The 21,340-nt window shown below is 39.2% G+C and overlaps 1 protein-coding gene across 5 annotated transcripts in view; it reads right to left on the bottom strand.

Moving 5' to 3' along the window:
• Positions 1–21,340, bottom strand: part of LOC126259559 (histone deacetylase 6) — a 339,218-nt gene that overhangs the window by 161,581 nt on the left and 156,297 nt on the right. For all 5 annotated transcript variants that reach the window (XM_049956465.1, XM_049956456.1, XM_049956474.1 and 2 more), the window contains one exon: positions 17,947–18,053. In XM_049956465.1, coding sequence (XP_049812422.1) covers positions 17,947–18,053 — 107 coding nt within the window. The remainder of the gene's footprint in view (positions 1–17,946; positions 18,054–21,340) is intronic.

The following is a 21,340-nucleotide window of genomic DNA, read 5'->3' as shown; positions in this document are numbered from 1 at the left end:
CAAATAAGAAGAGAAAGTTACAAGTTTATTCACAATACAAGTTTTCCAGCTACTTTTCCTCAGTTTATGTGGTACTGACAGCCCATGTTGGAAATTAAACCAACTGTTTGGGGGTGGAGGCTAAACACCCGGTTTCGAATAAGACTGGTTTTGAAGCTTTAATAGAAAACAACATTTGAAAAGGGAGTGTTGAATAGACCATATTTCCCCTCTTCACAAAAATCACAATCTTTTTGATGAATATGTAGTTTATTGGAAAACAGTATGTGAACAAAATTTTGTATTCCAGATTCCTGCACTACCGACCGATTGCATATTAAGTTTCATGTTCAACATGTGTTTACTCTGCAAGATATGAGTACCAATAGAAAGCTTACATTTTTTTCATGCCACAATTTTCACGCTCAACTTTGATCCATATTTCCCAGCATTGTTAGCAATGTTGGATACTCAAATACACTTTTTTTTTTTTTTTAATTAAAACCAGGGCCTTTCTATTGAGAATAGTTTTTAAAGTTTTATAGAAAATTCTCTCTCTCTCTCTCTCTCTCTCTCTCTCTCTCTCTCTCTCTCAATACCATTTTTGACCTTGTTACAACTCGTCAACTTTGCACTTAATTTATTGAGTTTGAAAAGTGTTACATAAGTGGTACTTTATATTTGAGACTGCTGCGTTGTTAGGTTATTACATGCTAAGTTTCATGACTGACACACCTTTAGTCCCTGAGATATAAGAAGCCAAACCTTGAAACTTTTTCAGACATCAATTCTTCCGAGGAATTTTGCCTAAAATTTTATGGCTGAATATGGCTTGTCACCTCCCCCCATGAACCATGGACCTTGCCATTGGTGGGGAGGCTTGCGTGCCTCACCGATACAGATAGCCGTACCGTATATGCAACCACAACGGAGGGGTATCTGTTGAGAGGCCAGACAAACGTGTGGTTCCTGAAGAGGGGCAGCAGACTTTTCAGTAGTTGCAAGGGCAACAGTCTGGATGATTGACTGATCTGGCCTTGTAACAATAACCAAAACGGCCTTGCTGTGCTGGTACTGTGAACGGCTGAAAGCAAGGGGAAACTACAGCCGTAATTTTTCCCGAGGGCATGCAGCTTTACTGTATGATTAAATGACGATGGCGTCCTCTTGGGTAAAATATTCCGGGCGGGGACTACTCACGAGGATGCCGTTATCAGGAGAAAGAAAACTGGTATTCTACGGATCGGAGCGTGGAATGTCAGATCCCTTAATCGGGCAGGTAGGTTAGAAAATTTAAAAAGGGAAATGGATAGGTTAAAGTTAGATATAGTGGGAATTAGTGAAGTTCGGTGGCAGGAGGAACAAGACTTTTGGTCAGGTGACTACAGGGTTATAAACACAAAATCAATTAGGGGTAATGCAGGAGTAGGTTTAATAATGAATAGGAAAATAGGAATGCGGGTAAGCTACTACAAACAGCATAGTGAACGCATTATTGTGGCCAAGATAGATACGAAGCCCACACCTACTACAGTAGTACAAGTTTACATGCCAACTAGCTCTGCAGATGACAAAGACATTGAAGAAATATATGATGAAATAAAAGAAATTATTCAGATAGTGAAGGGTGACGAAAATTTAATAGTCATGGGTGACTGGAATTCGATAGTAGGAAAAGGGAGAGAAGGAAACGTAGTAGGTGAATATGGATTGGGGGAGAGAAATGAAAGAGGAAGCCGTCTGGTAGAATTTTGCACAGAGCACAACTTAATCATAGCTAACACTTGGTTTAAGAATCATGAAAGAAGGTTGTATACATGGAAGAACCCTGGAGATACTAAAAGGTATCAGATAGATTATATAATGGTAAGACAGAGATTTAGGAACCAGGTTTTAAATTGTAAGACATTTACAGGGGCAGATGTGGACTCTGACCACAATCTATTGGTTATGACCTGTAGATTAAAACTGAAGAAACTGCAAAAAGGTGGGAATTTAAAGAGATGGGACCTGGATAAACTGACTAAACCAGAGGTTGTACAGAGTTTCAGGGAGAGCATAAGGGAACAATTGACAGGAATGGGGGAAAGAAATACGGTAGAAGAAGAATGGGTAGCTCTGAGGGATGAAGTAGTGAAGGCAGCAGATGATCAAGTAGGTAAAAAGACGAGGGCTAGTAGAAATCCTTGGGTAACAGAAGAAATATTGAATTTAATTGATGAAAGGAGAAAATATAAAAATGCAGTAAATGAAGCGGGCAAAAAGGAATACAAACGTCGCAAAAAAGAGATCGACAGGAAGTGCAAAATGGCTAAGCAGGGATGGCTACAGGACAAATGTAAGGATGTAGAGGCTTATCTCATGAGGGGTAAGATAGATACTGCCTACAGGAAAATTAAAGAGACCTTTGGAGAGAAGAGAACCACTTGTATGAACTTGTATGAGCTAAGATGGAAACCCAGTTCTAAGCAAAGAAGGGAAAGCAGAAAGGTGGAAGGAGTATATAGAGGGTCTATACAAGGGCGATGTACTTGAGGACAATATTATAGGAATGGAAGAGGATGTAGATGAAGATGAAATGGGAGATACGATACTGCGTGAAGAGTTTGACAGAGCACTGAAAGACCTGAGTCGAAACAAGGCCTCGGGAGTAGACGACATTCCATTGGAACTACTGACGGCCTTGGGAGAGCCAGTCCTGACAAAACTCTACCATCTGGTGAGCAAGATGTTTGAAACAGGCGAAATACCCTCAGACTTCAAGAAGAATATAATAATTCCAATCCCAAAGAAAACAGGTGTTGACAGATGTGAAAATTACCGAACAACGCGTATTCTCTACAGACGAATGGAAAAACTGGTAGAAGCTGACCTCGGGGAAGATCAGTTTGGATTCCGTAGAAATGTTGGAACACGTGAGGCAATACTGACCCTACGACTTATCTTAGAAGCTAGATTAAGGAAAGGCAAAACTACGTTTCTAGCATTTGTAGACTTAGAGAAAGCTTTTGACAATGTTGACTGGAATACTCTCTTTCAAATTCTGAAGGTGGCAGGGGTAAAATACAGGGAGCGAAAGGCTATGTACAATTTGTACAGAAACCAGATGGCAGTTATAAGAGTCGAGGGACACGAAAGGGAAGCAGTTGTTGGGAAGGGAGTAAGACAGGGTTGTAGCCTCTCCCTGATGTTATTCAATTTGCATATTGAGCAAGCAGTAAAGGAAACAAAAGAACAATTCGGAGTAGGTATTAAATTCCATGGAGAAGAAATAAAAACTTTGAGGTTAGCCGATGACATTCTAATTCTGTCAGAGACAGCAAAGGACTTGGAAGAGCAGTTGAATGGAATGAATAGCGTCTTAAAAGGAGGATATAAGATGAACATCAACAAAAGCAAAACGAGGATAATGGAATGTAGTCGAATTATTCGGGTGATGCTGAGGGAATTAGATTAGGAAATGAGACACTTAAAGTAGTAAAGGAGTTTTGCTATTTGGGGAGCAAAGTAACTGATGATGGTCGAAGTAGAGAGGATATAAAATGTAGACTGGCAATGGCAAGGAAAGCGTTTCTGAAGAAGAAAAATTTGTTAACATCGAGTATAGATTTAAGTGTCAGGAAGTCATTTCTGAAAGTATTTGTATGGAAGTGAAACATGGACGATAAATAGTTTGGACAAGAAGAGAATAGAAGCTTTCGAAATGTGGTGCTACAGAAGAATGCTGAAGATTAGATGGGTAGATCACATAACTAATGAGGAAGTATTGAATAGGATTGGGGAGAAGAGAAGTTTGTGGCACAACTTAACCAGAAGAAGGGATCGGTTGGTAGGACATGTTCTGAGGCATCAAGGGATCACCAATTTAGTATTGGAGGGCAGCGTGGAGGGTAAAAATCGTAGAGGGAGACCAAGAGATGAATACACTAAGCAGATTCAGAAGGATGTAGGTTGCAGTAGGTACTGGGAGATGAAGAAGCTTGCACAGGATAGAGTAGCATGGAGAGCTGCATCAAACCAGTCTCAGTACTGAAGACCACAACAACAACAACATGGCTTGTCAAACATTTTCATTATTATTCCTGAGAGAACACATGACATTGTACAAGATAGCCAAATTTCATTTCTATCAACAAAATATTGCCTGAGATATAGCAACTCAACGCCACCAGAAATTAACGTTCATTCTGTGCAGTCACACATGGAGTAAAACAAATGACTACGTCTTAGCCAGTACTGCTTGAGTGAACATCAAGCTTTACCGATTATCATCACAGACTTGTTTGAACATTCACATAAAATTTAAATGGACTCCATGATGGTCGAACAACGAGACCTAGACAAGACGGTACAGAATGGCACAAAATACTTCCTCTGGACCCAACTCCACCAAAGGTAGTATAATTAGGTTAGCCATGGCACGTTAGTCTGAATGCTCAGGGAAACATTATTCCTTCAAAGTGCAAGTCTAATGCCGTAACCAGTCCATTATCTGGGTTAGTAGACTGGTACGGGAAGGTTATATAGTATTAGTTGAATGTACAATACTCTCACAGACTAATATCAGAAAAGATGAGAAAATGACAAATGCATGCATGCGTTCATGGAAGGACGCATACCACATATATGAAATATAGAGCTCAGAGTAAAGATGTGTGTGATCGCAATTAGTTTGGAAGGATTGGACCATATACTGTGAGAAATTATTACTCAAAATGCAAGGAGCCTACCCACTGGAGAGCGTTTGTAATCTCCGTGGAACAAGGAGGAATGAAGGAGCTCTGGTATCGTGGAAGATTTCCTGCACCAAGAAAGACAAATATTATGTACACAAACAATAAGCGATTGTGATCATATACTATCCATCGAAAGTTAACGAGGAGTCTGAGACAGTAATATTAGTTGGTTCCTATGTAACGTGTATCATTTTGTGAAAGTTTGTAGCAATATACAGAGTTAACTGAATCAATCTATTACTTTATTTAAGTAAAGAGGCAGTGTTTTGTTTTATAGCCACTTCACTTATAAAAATCTGCATGGAAGAAAAAAGTTTGATGCCAAGGAAGAACAGAACACAGCATAGCTGGACACTGAAGCACATCACTAGAGATGCACGGCTGAATATCTACTCCAATCTAATAAAGGAGTGTTAAGGCACTGATGTTAGGTGTAGTTGTATGGAGTAATAGGTCTAGAAAAGACATTGCTCAAACAGTTAAAACATCACCACTCCTAGCTAAATACAGCAGACACTAAGAAATACTCCATGTGGCAACCCTATGGCTATAGGTGGAAAAGGGCATATACAAAACAGACTGAAAGGAAGAAATTCCATAATAAATCAGTAAAGAGAAGACGCATTGCCAAGGACAACAGGGAGCATAAGAAACAACATCGATGCACCTGGGCAAAGAGCGTCCATCTAAGCCGACAAAAAACACAGCTATTGATGACCTGCCCAAAGAGAGCACGCAGCCAGCAACACCTAAATAGCATGCAGCCACTGACGACTGATCCATCAGCATGTAGTCTACACCATCACAACACCAGCATGCAGGCTAAAGCAATGCTTAGTCATCACACAATCATTGACAACCATACCATCACCAGCACACAGTAGAATTATGGTGAGCTACACCAGCATTTCACTTCAAAATTGCTTTTGTGGGTGTCGTGTGGTGTGGTGTGATATCGTGATTTGGTAATATTTGTGAGTTTGTTTAAATCGGTGATAACAAGGAAATTGTGGAAACATTAGTACAAAAACTGGAAGACACATAGAGACACTTAGGAAATCAGATTGAAGACTCTCATGAGCAAGTAATGGAAAACCAAAACAAACTGCGACAAGAATTAGAAACTCAGATTAAAGACACTCATGAAGCATTAAAGGCGTGTTTAAGACAAGACTCAACTTGTTAAGGGAAGAAATACACACCGATGTCTTGAAACAAAGTTACTTAGTTCTGGGAGAGACACGAAGATATGAAAGATTTGTGTATGAAAGTAGACAGTTTAAGTAACTTTCAGAAACAGAATGTGAGTTGGTAAAAGATCAGATATCTGATGTTCAAAACGCATGGATACTTTTAAGCAGAGAAGAGACAATGGAGATACCATATATTCGCACAATGTACACTCATGAGTGGGGGAAAAAATACAAGCATTGTTAGATCACAAATTTCAGGAGATTTTATGCACTTTAGAAAACGGGCAGCTTTCCAGAGACGAAGCTACTAATGCCACAAATGGGATAAATTCTCAAAAAATAGACGGAAATTAACAGAAAGTCAAGTTAAAGGTGAATCTTTCAATGCAACTGCACTGTAAGAGAAATTGCAATTGGGAAGTGGGAACGAACTTTTATAAACTTTCCAAAGTTATACCAGATGTGGAAGCACATCCAACGTACTTCCTGCAAGTGTATTCCATGTCATTGCTACCAAAATTGGAAGACTCTAGAAAGACAGATTTCGTTTTGAGTTATTTGCTTGGGGGTGCTGCTGAATGGGGAAACATCGACTTGCAAGCATTTACCTCATGGGACAATTTTCAGGAGAAATTCAAAGCGTAAATGTTGGTCTAAAACCATCCAACAGAAACTGACGCTAGAATTACTGGGCCTGAAACATTTTAACAGTTCATGGGGTAATTTCAAAATGTATATCGAATGGCATCTAACAAGATCTAAGTATTTAGGTAATTCTTGATATGAATATAATAGAAGTAAACATTCCACGTGGGAAAAATATATAAATGTGCGGATGGATGGATGTGTGTGTGTGTGTGTGTGTGTGTGTGTGTGTGTGTGTGTGCGTGCGCGCTCTCTCTCTAGTGTATACCTGCCCTTTTTTGCCCCTAAGGTAAGTCTTTCTGCTCCCGGGATTGGAATGACTCCTTACCCTCTCCCTTAAAACCCACATCCTTTCGTCTTTCCCTCTCCTTCCCTCTTTCCTGATGAAGCAACCTTGGGTTGCGAAAGCTTGAAATGTGTGTGTGTGTGTGTGTGTGTGTGTGTGTGTGTGTGTTTTATTGTCTCTATCAACAAACCAATGCTTTCGTTTGGTAAGTTACAGCATCTTTGTTTTTATATATATATATTTAGGTAATGCAGTAGACAAAATACTTCTATCAAAGGTATTGGTCAGGCATTTGCCGTACTAAGTAAGGAAGGAAATTTTAGAAAGAGGTTGGTCTACCATGAATGAATTGCTGTTGATTGTTGAAAATTTGGAAAAAGGGATTTTTTTTTTTTTTGGTGGTGGTGGGGGGGAATAAAAGGTTAATTACTGTCATGTAAATAAATGTCAGAATAGTAAACGCAAACAACAAAGATGGGGAGTACTGGTCATGATTCATGACATGTACAACTAAGTGTAGGTCCATATGAAAAAAAATTAACATCCACCTTGTAGCAACGAGCACCATGATGGATTTAGAGAACACTTTAGAGACACAAAGAACACTGCAAGAACTAATTATGAAGAAAGCTTAGGAATCTGATCTGCTACCTGAATTACAGAAAAAGATCTGTGTTGAGGAGCTCCTCGTGGATGTGGAACATGTCACTCCCACTACCCCCCCCCCTCCCCCCTCCTGCTGGAATTGCTCAAGCCAGTCTGAATGCACAATGGACATGAATGGAGGCAGGTGATCAGACAGGATGCTTACGTATGTGTCCCCTGTCACAGTCATATATAGACATATCATGTGTATCACATCATTCCAAGTGCACACGCACCACATCATTACAGAGCCTCCACCATCTTGAACAGTCCCCTGCTGACGTGCAGGGTCCGTGGATTCATGAGGTTGTCTCCATATCCAACACGTCCAACCGCTGGATACAACTTGAAGCAAGACTCGTTTGGCAAGGCGACGTCTTTCCAGTCATCAACATTCCAATGTCGGCGTTGACGGTCCCAGGCGAGGCGTGAAGCTTTGTGTCGTGCAGTCATCAAGAGTACACAAGTGGGCCTTCGGCTCCGAAAGCCCATATCGATGATGTTTCGTTGAATGGTTCGCACGCTGACACTTGTTATTGGCCTAGCATTCAAATCTGTAGTAATTTGCGGAAGGGTTGCACTTCTGTCACGTTGAACGATTCTCTTCAGTAGTCGTTTGTCCCATTCCTGCAGAATCTTTTTCCGCCCGCAGCAATGTCCGAGATTTGATGTTTTATCGGATTCCTGGTAATCACGGTACACTGGTAAAATGGTCGTACGGGAATATCCCCACTTCATCTCTACGTCGGAGATGTTGTGGCCCATCGTTCGTGCGCTGACTATAACACTCAAATCTTGATAATCTGCCATTGTAGCAGCAGCATCTGATCTAACAACTGCGCCAGACACTTGTCGTCTTACATAGGCGTTGCCGACCGCAGCGCCATGTTGTCTGTCTGTTTACGTATCTCTGTATTTGAATAAGCAGGCCTATAATACCAATGTTGAAGTGTACCAAAACTTTCTCAGAAAAACCTGGATTACTTGATAACTACGTGTGTAGTTTTAAGATCAAAGATGAATTGCCTTTTCTTCCATAAACCCTATTCAGGAGCATCAAGAGGAAATTAATAAAATGTTAAAAGGTGGAATAATAGAAAGTAGTTCTAGTGCATGCATTAACCTGTTACTAGAAGTGCGTAAAGCAACGGGGGTAGTACGTCTAGTATTGGACGCACGTACACTAAATTAACACACTGAACCTGAGAGAGAGACTGACCAGTCATTACAGATGAAATATTGATGAAATTTGAGCAAACATAATATTTTAACTCAATGGATCTCATCCTTGGGTACTGGCAAGTCAAATTCAAAATGAGAATTTAAAGAAATTTACTGCTTTTTTTGTATGATGGTAAGTCATACGAATTTAGAGTGTTGCCGTCTGGATTAAATACCTCAGCGTCAGTACTCATAAGAGCCTTGGATGCTGCATTAGGTAAGGATTTATTGAAAGAACTAATAATCTATATAGACAACATACTCCTGGTGTCCAAGACATGGGAAGAATACTGTGATTTACTGGTTAGAACATTAGAAAGGTTTTATGTCAAAGGTATCACCATTAGACAGTCCAAGTCGATTTCTGGAAGAGAAGAACTTAAGTTTCTTGTCCACTTGGTAGGCATAAATTGAATGAAAACAGATCAAGACAGGATAAGAGCCTTAGAAGAATGTCCAGAACCTAAAAGTATGAAACAACTAAAGCAATTCTGGGATTCTATAGGAAATATATTCGAAGTCAACCTATGAACAATTCGAAGTTTTTAAACTTATTGAAGAAAAACACAAAATGGATTTGGAGTAACAAGGAGTCTAAGGCCTTTAATGAGATTTTAGTAGCTCTAGCAGACACACCCATTTTAAGAAACCCACAGACAGACAAATCTTTTAAGTTAAGTACTGATGCCACAGAGTATGGAATAGCAGGAGAGTCGTTTCTCAGGGAGAGTGGGGCGTTAACATGATAGAACATATTACATTAGCTTTTGTGAGCCGAGCTCTAACCAAACATGAGCTGAACTACAACGCAACAGAGAAAGAATTACTTACTACAGTGCGGTGAGTAAAAAAAAGGTATAATTTATGACTTTATAACAATGGTGTATAATGATCACCAAGCACTAGCATTCCTTATGGAAATTGATACTACTACATAGGTTAATACGCTGGGTACTATTTTTGCATCAAGGGATCACCAATTTAGTATTGGAGGGCAGCGTGGAGGGTAAAAATCGTAGGGGGAGACCAAGAGATGAATACACTAAGCAGATTCAGAAGGATGTAGGTTGCAGTAGGTACTGGGAGATGAAGAAGCTTGCACAGGATAGAGTAGCATGGAGAGCTGCATCAAACCGGTCTCAGGACTGAAGACCACAACAACAACTATTTTTGCAATAATATCAAATTGAACCTAGGTTTACAAAGAATTCGCAAAATGTATTTCCTAATGCGTTATCACACTTACCATTGGGAATGAATGATTTGGTACGAATGGAAGGTCCTGGAGCTATCTTCAACATTAAATTTTCATCAATAAGATATGCTAATAATGTAGTTAAAAACCTATCGTTAAGAATAAACAAGGGCATCACAGACAATCTATATTTTCCAGATAAGAGGTGAACCTCAGACCAAGAAGAGAGAAATGATAATGGTATGATAGAATGGATTATGGTAAATCATGTTTTGTTTTGGAGAATAAAGAAAATTAGACTCGAATGAAGACTGTGTATACTGAAATTGGTAGAATTTGATTTAATTACATTTATTTATCAAAGGTATGAACATGTTGGAGTACGAAAATGTGTTCAACATATGGTAAAATTTTACTACTTAAGGAACTTACCAGGTGTACTAGTACGAAATGTGGCTTTCAGACAGCAGATGTCGCACCAATGGAGCTTGTGCTATAACAATAAGACATTGCACCATTGTGTTGCGTCAACAAGTGACAGATGTGCACAAGTGATTTGGAGAAGTTTGTGCATAGAGTTATGTTGTGTTGAATATGTCAAAATTTATATCGAAGCAAGAATTCATGGACAGCATTATTTTTTTTTTGTTTTCATTTGAAGAAAACTGCTGCTGAATTATACTAATTACTTAGAAGAACTCCTGGTAAATGTGCTCCATTGCAAGATAAGTGTGAACAATGGTTTTGATGCTTCAAAAATGGTGGATTCGATGTTGCGAACAAGGAACATAGAAAACCCGCAAAAAAAGGGGGGGGGGGGTACTAAGGTGTGGAATTGGAAGCATTGTTGAACGAAGATGATTCACAAACACAAAAACAATTGGATGTTAGTCAACGAGCTATTTCCAATTGGCTACGAGAGATGGTAACGATTCGAAAGACCTGTAGATGGGTACACGACATGAGTCTAACGACAGGCAAATGAAAAAGTGCACAAACACGTTAGATTTTGCTCATTAGGTACATACAGAAGTCATATTTGCATTGTACAGTTAGAGGGGATGAAAAGTGGATTTATTTTGAGAATCCCAAGCACACCATCCACATTGACCGCAACACTGAATTGCTTTGGGAGAAGACGATTCTCTGTGTTTGGTGGGACCAGAGGGGCATCATCTATTATGAGCTGTTACAACCTGGGAAAACGGTTAAAAGTAAACTTTACTAACAACAATTGACAGATCTGAAGACTTCACTGCTTGAAAAAAGGCCTCAATACTGAAAGAGGTAACACAAAGTAATTTTTCTTCAAGACAATGCCCCTTCACACACGGCAAAACTGGTTCGCAACACGTTGCAAGCAGTTGGGTGGGAAGTTCTACCCCATGCGGCTTACTTGCCAGACTTGGCTCCTTGCAATTACCATTTGTTTGGATCAATAGGTCACGCACTTGCTCAGCCTTTGGTTCATACGAAGACGTGAAAAAATGGCTCATTGAATGGTTTGGAACAAACATGGAAAATCTTTACTGGTGTGGTATTCACAACAAATTGTCCAAAATGTGGGATAAATGTATAAAAAATGAAAGGAGTATACTTTGAATAAAGCGCTATTTATCAGCCTTCTGAAATTAACATGTTTTTTTAGACAAAAAAAAATCCGCATTTCATACTTCTACACCTGATAAGAATGAATATACTGTGTGCACTATGTATATCTGAAAGTTGCTAGAAGATGAAGGACAATAACCAAGTGATAACATACAAGTTATGTCCAAGAGTACCTTAAGGCTTACATGACCTCACAGCTGCTAACTCCTTTGGCCAATTACCAATTAGTAGAGGGGAAATGGGGGTAACTTATATTTATATATTTGTCCTAGGTGTTGGTCTAAATTAGTTGAATTCTATCCTGGTAAGCAAGCCAACACAGAGATGACGCTTCAATGTCCAGGACTGTTTCTTGGAGATAGGAAGGCCTAGTAAATTGCTGACAGACAGTGGCCTACAGTTTGTGAATACAGCCTTTAAAGAGTTTTTAGCATGGAAAAATGTTAGACAAATTGCTTTCTCAAAATATCACCAGCAAAGTAGCCCTTGTGAATGTATAGTGAAATAAATTGGTACTTTATGTAGGACATACTGTTCAAACAGACATACAACTTGGTCACAGAAAATACCAGTACTCCCAGTAATACTTGATGAACTTTCACATATAACTACTGGTTTATCTCCCATTGAAATAATGCAAGGTAAATTCATAGACGAGCCACTGTCGACATCATTTACATGACCAGACTATGTGCTTTCTCCAAAGGCAAAAATACAAATTAATGGAATTAATGGTTAAGACCTGAAAGTGCTTTCAAAGAAAGCAATGTAATTATGGTTCATTCAATGTCTGTATGATAGCTAAGTTGAGGAGCTATTAAATCTAAAACAACTAAATTAATGAAAATTCTGATTCAAAGATGTTTGGTCTTCAGTATAAATAGTGACTGTGATCATTGTGTGTGGATGCTAGCAGAGTTGGTGACACTTCACTCTCAGCTCCAGGCTATGATGGCTTCAGTTACACAGCTTAAGGCTGTTGTGGATGGGCACCACTATTGTGGGTCAGCCGTGGGGATCCAACAGACATCCAGCACGTCCAAGTCCTCCGATCGGTCTTCACCAGTGGCCAGCCCTCTTACTGCTCATGTTGAGGTTGACCCCTCACACGTGGTCGAATGGGAGATCGTCCCGGGGCGTAGCAGGCAGCAAAAGACTTCCCAGGGGACCGCACACGTAAGGCCTTCCCGATTATCCTGACAAACAGGTTCCAGTGGCTGATACTGTCACTGATCCAGATGCCCTCGTCTTTCCTGTTTCAGAGGAAACCTCTCACCTTGCAAGATCCGGACAATCACAGAAGGTGGGATTATTGATAGTTGGGAGCTCCAACGTTAGGTGCGTTATGGGGCCCCTTAGGGACATGGCTGCCAAGAAGGAGAATAATGGGTGGAGTCATTCCAGACATGGAACAGGTACTCCCAGATGCCATGAACAGCACAGGGTGCAGCCAAGTGCAGGTGGTGGCTCACGTCGGTACCAATGGTGTGTGTCACTTTGGATCAGAAGAGATTCTCTCTGGCATCAAGCACTAACAGAAGTGGTACAGGTTAACAGTCTTGCCTGCGAGATGAAAACTGAGCTGACCACTTGCAGCATAGTCGACAGGACCGTTTGCAGACCTCTGGTACAGAGTCGAGTGGAGGGTCTGAATCAGGGGGCTCAGACGGTTCTGCGACTGCGTAGGCTGGAGATTCCTCGACTTGCACCAAAGGGTGGTTGAGTTTCGGGTTCCACTGAGTAGGTCAGGAGCCCACTACACGCAGGAGGTGGCTACACGGGTTGCAGCAGGGGCTATGTGGTGTGGGTTGGGTGGTTTTTTAGGTTAGAGGGTCTCGGGAAAACACAAAAAGGGCTTCAATTACAAAGGGTGCAGGCCAAACGCAGGAAGAACTTAGATACAGGAACCATCTTTATAACAGCTGTAAATTTTCATATGTGTTTTGGGAAAGTACCAGAGCTCCAAGCACTAATAGAAAGCACTGATGCTCAAATCGTTATAGGCACTGAAAGCTGGCTAAAACCAGAGATAAGCTAACCCAAAATTTTGGCAAAGACCTAACAGTGTTCCAAAAGGATAGGTTAAACACAGTTGGCGGTGGCATGTTTGTTGCTGTTAGTATCTCATCGAGAAATTGAAGTAGATTGTTTCTGTCAGTTAGTCTGGGCAGAGGTCATTGTTAGCAATCAGAATAAAATAATAATTGGATCCTTTTATCGATCTCCCAATTCAGATGATACAACTGCTTTAAGATTCAAAGAAAACTTCAGTTTGATTTCAAACACGTACCAGACTCATACGATTATAGCCAGTGGTGACTAATTTACCCTCGAATATGTTGACGAAAATACACATTTAATTCTGGAGATACACATAAAACATCATCCGAAATTGTGCTAAATGCATTCCCCGAAAATTATTTCGAGCAGTTAGTTCATGAGCACATGCAAATAGCAAACGGTTGTGAAAACATCCTTGACCTCTTAGCAAGAATTGATCCTGAGTTAACAATGAGCAACAAACCGGATACAGGGATTAGCAAACACACTGTTGTCATATTGAGATTAAATACTGTAGCCCCCAATCCTCCACAAATAAATGAAAAATATACCTATTCAAAAAAGCGGATAAACATTCACTTGACCTCTTGCTGAGAGACAATCTCCACTCATTCCAAATTAATGATGTAAGTGTAGACCAGATGTGGCTCGAATTCAAAGAAATAGTATTGGCAACAATTAAGATATTTATAACAAATAAATTAACGAACGACAGAGCTGATCCTTTTTTGTGTACTGTTGCGGAAACAACAACACGAACATGCCAAATTTAAACAGATGCAAAATCCCCAGGATTGTCAATCTATTACAGAAGCTTGAAATTTAGCACGGACTTCAATGTGAGATGCTTATAATAGTTTCCACAGTGAAACTTTGTCTCTAAACATGGCAGAAAATCCAAAGAGATTCTGGTCATACGTGAAGTATGCTAGCAACAAGACACAATCAATGCCTTCTCTGCAGAATAGCAATGGAGATACTATCAAAGACAGCACAGCAAAAGCAGAGTTACTAAACACAGCCTTCCAAAATGCCTTCACAAAAGAAGACTAAGTAAATATTCCAGAATTAGAATCAAGAACAGCTGCCAACATGAGTAACGTAGAAGTAAATATCCTCAGAGTAGTGAAGCAACTTAAATCACTTAATAAAAGCAACTCTGGTCCAGACTGTATACCAATTAGGTTCCTTTCAGATTATACTGGTTCAACAGCTCCATACTTAACAATCATATACAAAGACAGTAAAGTTGCAAAGGTCACACCAATATACAAGAAAGGTAGTAGGAGTAATCCACTAAGTTACAGGCCCATATCATTAACGTCGATATGGAGTACGATTTTGGAAAATATATTGTGTTTGAACATTATGAATTACCTCGAAGAAAACAGTCTATTGACACACAGTCAACATGGATTTAGAAAACATTGTTCTTGTGAAACACAACTAGCTCTTTACTGTTGTGTGCTATTGACAATGGATTTCAGATTGATTCCATATTTCTGATTTCCGGAAGGCTTCTGACACTGTACCACACATGCAGCTTGTAGTGAAATTGTGTGCTTATGGAATATCATCTCAGTAATGTGACTGGATTCGTGATTTTCTGTTGGCGAGGTCACAGTTCGTAACAATTGACGGTAAGTCTCCAAGTAAGAAAGAAGTGATTTCTGGTATTCCCCAAGATAGTGTTGTAGGACCTTTGCTGTTCCTATCTTTATATAAAAAAAAGGGAGACAATCTGAGCAGTCGTCTTATGTTGTTTGCAGATGATGCTGTCATTTATTGACTAATAAAGTCATAAGAAGATCAAAGCAAATTGCAAAACAATTTAGAAAAGGTATCTGTGTGGTGCGAAAATTGACAATCGACTCTAAATAACTGTGAGGTTATCAATACGAGTGCTAAGCAATAAACTTCAGCTACACGGTAAAGCAATCAAATCTAAAGGCCGTAAATTCAACTAAATACCTAGGAATTACAATTAGGAACAACTTATATTGGAAGGAACATATAGAAAATGCTGTTGGGAAGGCTAAACAAAGATTGTTTTATTGGCAGGACACTTAGACAATGTAACAAATCTACTAAGGAGACTGCCTACACAACACTTGTCCGTCCCCTTTCAGACTACTGCTACGTGTTGTGGGATCCTTACCAGATAGGGTTGATGGAGTACACTGAAAAAGTTCAAAGAAGGGAAGCACATTTTGTATTATTGGAAATAGAGGAGAGAGTGACATTGAAATGATACAGGATTTGGGGTGGACATCATTAAAACAAAGGCATTTTTCATTGCTGCGAAATCTTCTCACAAAATTCCAGTCACCAACTTTCTCCTCCGAATCCAAAAATATCTTGTTGACACCGACCTACATAGGGAGAAACGATCACCATGATAAACTAAGGGAAATCAGAGTTCATATGGAAAGATATAGGTGTTCATTCTTTCCATGCACTATACGAGGATTGGAATAATAGAGAATTGTGAAGGTGGTTTGATGAACCTTCTGCCAGGCACTTAAATTTGATTTGCAGAGTGCCAATGTAGATGTATGTATGTATGTAGTAATTTTCTCTGATCATTCATGGAAGGGTATGTATCATGTACATCAAATACAGTGTTCCGAGTAAAGATGTGTATGATCGCAATTAGTTGTAAGGATTGGACCGTATACTGTGGGAAAGTATTACTCTAAACAGGTGTGGAGTCTAACTACTGGAGAGCATTTTTAATCCCCATGGCACAAGGAGGAATGAAGGAGCTCTCATACCATGGAAGGCATTTCAGTTAAAGAAATCTGAATGGAAGAAATAAGTTCAATGCTGGGAAAGAACAGGGCATAGCATAGCTTGACCCTGAAGTAAATCACTTGAGTTGCAAGGCTGAGTATCTACACCAATCTAATAAGGAAGTGTTAAAGCGGCAGTGTTAGGTGTAGCTGTACGGAGTACCAGGTATAGAACAGATTTTGCTCAAGCAGTCAAAACATTGCCACACTAGCTAAATACAGCAGTCATCAACCACTAATAAACACTCCAGTATCATTATGTTAGCCATGGCATGTAAGTCTGAATGCTCAGGGAAACACTAGTCCTTTAAACTGCAACTCTAATGTCTTACTCAGTGCACTGTCTGAATTAGTAGAATGGCATAGGACAGTTGCTTAGTATTAGAAGAACATACAATGCAAATGATGGGAAAGTGATGCATGCATGCTAAATGGAAGTGCCTATTGTACCAAAATATTCTGTGTGTTCCAATGCATACAAATAGCTTCTGGGAAACAATCATTAATGAAGCCAATGAAATTAAATTTACATATAACCACCTCAACAAACGTAACAACATGTAGCAGAGTAAAGTATTTGAGTCCACTCTCTCAAAACTATAGCTGCTGTGATACTCAAAGTGAAAGATTAGTGTAGCTATATATCTTGGTAACAAAGGAACTGGTTGTCCTATTATGTATAAGGTTTGCTGGAAAATGGCAGAAGACAAACATATATTCGTATATGAAAACAACAGCTCCTCATTACACTTAACAGTGCAGCATAAACAGAATGCAAATTCTGATCATCATTTCAAACTACACTAGAGAGAGAGAGAGAGAGAGAGAGAGAGAGAGAGAGAGTGTGTGTGGAGGAGGTGCAGTCTAATACCTCCCTCACACTGATATTTGCATGATATACAACATCAAATGAACAAGTGTACATGAAGGTGTTAGTCACTGCGGTGTAGTGTGAGTAAGCACCATTAATTTTTTCCTGATTTTTTTTTTTTAAGGAATACCATAAAACATGGGATGGACTGACAGGATGCTAGTAAACTGTTTAAGTTCTACACTGAGAGTTAACAATCCAAGTTCTACACTGAGAGTTAACAATCCAAGTTCTACACTGAGAGTTAACAATCCAAATAGTTGCCTGAAGGCATTTCTGTGGATCGAAATACTGCTATGCCACTACACTGCCTCCCTCAGGCTGTGCTGTGTATGTTAATGCATGTAGTAACGACTGTAGATGCAATACAAGTTATAAACAAAAAGGTTTCATTTACTTCAAATGAGTGAGTTTTCTCAATCAGAAAATTTCATGTTACTAAGTATTTCATGTTACTAAGTATTTCATGTTACTAAGTATTTCATGTTACTAAGTATTTCATGTTACTAAGTATTTCATGTTACTAAGTATTTCAAATTTTCATAACATTAATTTGTAAAATGCCTGGAAAAAAAAACCACACTGTACTGCATTTTTTAATGCCTTCTCCCACACATTAAGTTACTGCTTAGGAGTACCTAACAGTTATCAATGTTGTGCCTCAAACAATGTGTAGCAGAAAACCTAGTATTTATTTTTGTAATATCACACCTGTCACTTGGAGGAGGAAGACTTGGTAGCTGTGGGCAAGGATCTCCAAGCAAGCATCGCAAAGTAAGTGCAGCACCTTCCGCTAAGGATTTCAAACAGTACCCTCCCTGTTAAGAAAAAAAAAAACACAAACTTTACATTAAAGAAACAGAACAACAACATAGGAAATTAATATTCAATATTATAATTTTTTTATTATTACCATAGTAACAATGTAAACATTCAGAAATTACAAAGTGGTCTCCAAAACACAACAAGAAACAGAAATGGTTAATGAAAGAACTTCTGTGACAATAGCTAATATGACATAAGATTATACATGGTGAAAAAATATTGAAACTCACTAAGCACAAGTTTGAATTAGATGATAAACATAATTCAAGAATAAATAAAGAGAACACCGTGGAGCAAGAGGAAACAACTGACTTAAATACAAGAAATGACTACATAGTAAACTCCCAGTTATATATGTTAATATGGATCCGAGATCAAATGCACAATTTAATATATGGAAAATTCAAAATACATGTGTTTTTCCTGGAATCTGCTGCTTACTGTATGTACAAAACATGCTATATGTCACATCTGAAACACCAGTACTTAGCCACCAGAAACTGATAATTCATTTACAAAATTACACTTCAAGTACACTGTATTTCATTATCAATTGCTTGCATTATTTTTTTCTTCTTGATGATGTTTCTCATTTTCCCGAAAGCCAACACACCAAAACAGTCAAATTTTTTTCCAGCATACTCTATACGAGATAATTGCATTTCAGTGCCTTGATGTATGTGATACAGCTTGCTCAATTGCTTTGGCTTTGCTCTCTTCATCTATCGAACACACAATGTTCACTATATCCGTGTCACATAGCTGCTCAAATGCAGATTCACAGGCATCGATGCATACACCACTCACGAATTTTTCATCATCTACATTCCAACAACCAAAAATTTATATTCGGAGCAAATAAGTAGGTTGGGACTTAAATAGTGGCAACACTGCTGTGGAGACACTACGGAATGCAATCTACTATAGTCGCTTATAGCACACGTTGTTGACATACCTACCTTACCTCCGAGCAAATGGACTCGTCTGTCACATATCACCGGCATGCGCACAATCAAGGGAAACACAGTCACTTGTGAGCAAGCAATCTAACGTAACAGTGTCACTATGTTTTCGAAACAGGAACAACGGAGTTGGATCAAGATTGAATGTGCCAGAGGTCGTTCAGCACGACAGTGTCATCAAGGTCTTCAAGAGGCGTGCAGGGAATCGGCATTGCTGTACAGAACTGTGGCATGTTGGGTAAAAGCCTTCAACGAAGGTCGGAAAACTGTGGCAGACATGCATCGGGCAGTCATCCTAGCATCTCTGAAGTAGAACTGCATGCTGTTGCTGCATTAGTGGATGCCATACGATTTGTGAGCTTGCCCAAAGAACCACATTAGTGCATACGACTGCTTCGCATCCTGAAGGAATGCCTGGGCATGCGAAAAATTGCATCACAATGGGTTCCGCATGACTTGACGGAAAAGAAGAAATGGATGCAGTGCGTGAGAGAAGCAAGGAGGTGGAGGAGAAGGGAAAAGCGGGAGAAACAAAGGTTGACAGGTGGCAGGCAGAGGCGGCATGGGCATGGGATAGGGAATGAGGCAGGAGTGTGTGTGTGTGTGTGGAGGGGCAGGGGGGAGGGGGGGGACACATGTGCGTCCGCAAATTTTATTATGAAGAGGTGCAATAATGTGCTGTTCTTCACATTAAACTGACTGACGATGAGAAGGAGAACGGTGTGACATTGACGATAAGGAATGCAAATGAATGTGTAAGGAGAAGTTTATATCAAAAGCGAAAACTGATTAAACTGATTGTGTTCAAACTACAGAGGAGAGAGAATTTCAAGCAGCATGGGATTCACAACTCCACCCTAAAATAAAATGCCAAACGAACACAATAAATAATTCATTGGCAATTTGTGTTGTTGTAGTAGGACCTTGGTTTGTAGGTTTTAACCTTATAGAACCTAGAAAGTGCTAGTAGAACTTAAAGGTCTACAAAGAACAGTACAGGATTTTCATAGCAAAAGTATGGTCTAAAATGGATTTTTGTAGAATAACATGGTTCTTCAATATATTTTCATAATTACTACTAAGAAAATCAATACTGTGGATTCGCACATTCTAAGAAAATACATAATAATAAATTTATACACTGCAATGAAATCAAGAATGTGTATGGCACAATATCACTGGTCCTTATAACTCTATCGCACACTGTTGCATCTGGAACAATCGGGTCTACTTATTTGTTAATTTGGAAGGTATAAAAAAACACAGCCCGCACTGAAATTAGCACTGAGTATGAAGCATTGTCGCTTTGAGAAAATGTCCACATACCACTCTGTTTGCATAAATTCAGCCAGCTTTTCCTTAATTGCTGTCTGACACTAGAGGGGTGTACTAAAAGAACAAATCAGTGACTCTTAAAGGTATTTATTTTTGTAGTTATGAAGTAAAGTTGCATGGTGTGTTCACTCATCTTAAGCAGTGCATTTTAGGTGTAATTTTGTCATGCCTAAACAGAAATCGTCAAAAACTGGTCTCTTCCAGCAGTGGATTGCGGAAGACTCCAATTTCACAACTGATAGCTAAGTAATTTTTTGCTAAGCCTGCCAAAAACATGTAAGTAAAAACAGATTACTTTTGTCATTATTTTACCTTGCCAGTCTTTGCTTCTTTGATTTTCAACACAAAATTTAAAATTAGTTTATTCACATGCATGTGCAATTCAACTGAAAATGACATTCTACATGAATATGTTCTTATCTTTTAGTTACTGCCATCTTAGTGTTTATACGTATGCCATGATAAAAAAAATCACATTTACTTCAACACAAAAATTCCACAGTTCACATTACGGGCATCACTAGCAATAACAAACAAACAACATATTCAATCAATAATTTCCTCTATATCAAGTAGTGTGATAGTCAGCTTTGATGTAGGATTGTGAGCGGCTTTAGTGTCGGCTAATGTGCAATTTAACTTTCCAAAAAAAAAAAATCTACCTTCAACGGCTTCTTGGCGAGTATCAGCAGCCGCATTGTACCCAATGAGTTGACATTGTGCAAAAATTATTTGAAACTAGTGTATGTAAAGGCTATTGTTGATACTAAAATTGACACTGATGACCACTATATTTGGCTTTCATTCGATGAGAAAACAGACAGTTGTTTGCAGGCCACTGAGTAGAGTTATGAATGAAATTCAGACAATGTTAATTATCTGACTGTCATCACTTCCATATAACTTAGGCAGTGAAAGCAGTGCATGTCAGTGAATTTGTCTGGAGGCACAAATCTTATGTGTACCATAATTAATTGGCATCT

This window comes from Schistocerca nitens, chromosome 1, assembly GCF_023898315.1.
Source record: "Schistocerca nitens isolate TAMUIC-IGC-003100 chromosome 1, iqSchNite1.1, whole genome shotgun sequence".
Lineage (NCBI taxonomy): Eukaryota > Metazoa > Arthropoda > Insecta > Orthoptera > Acrididae > Schistocerca > Schistocerca nitens.
The sequence above is the reverse complement of the archived record's forward strand: the minus strand, read 5'-3'. Positions and strand labels throughout refer to the sequence as shown.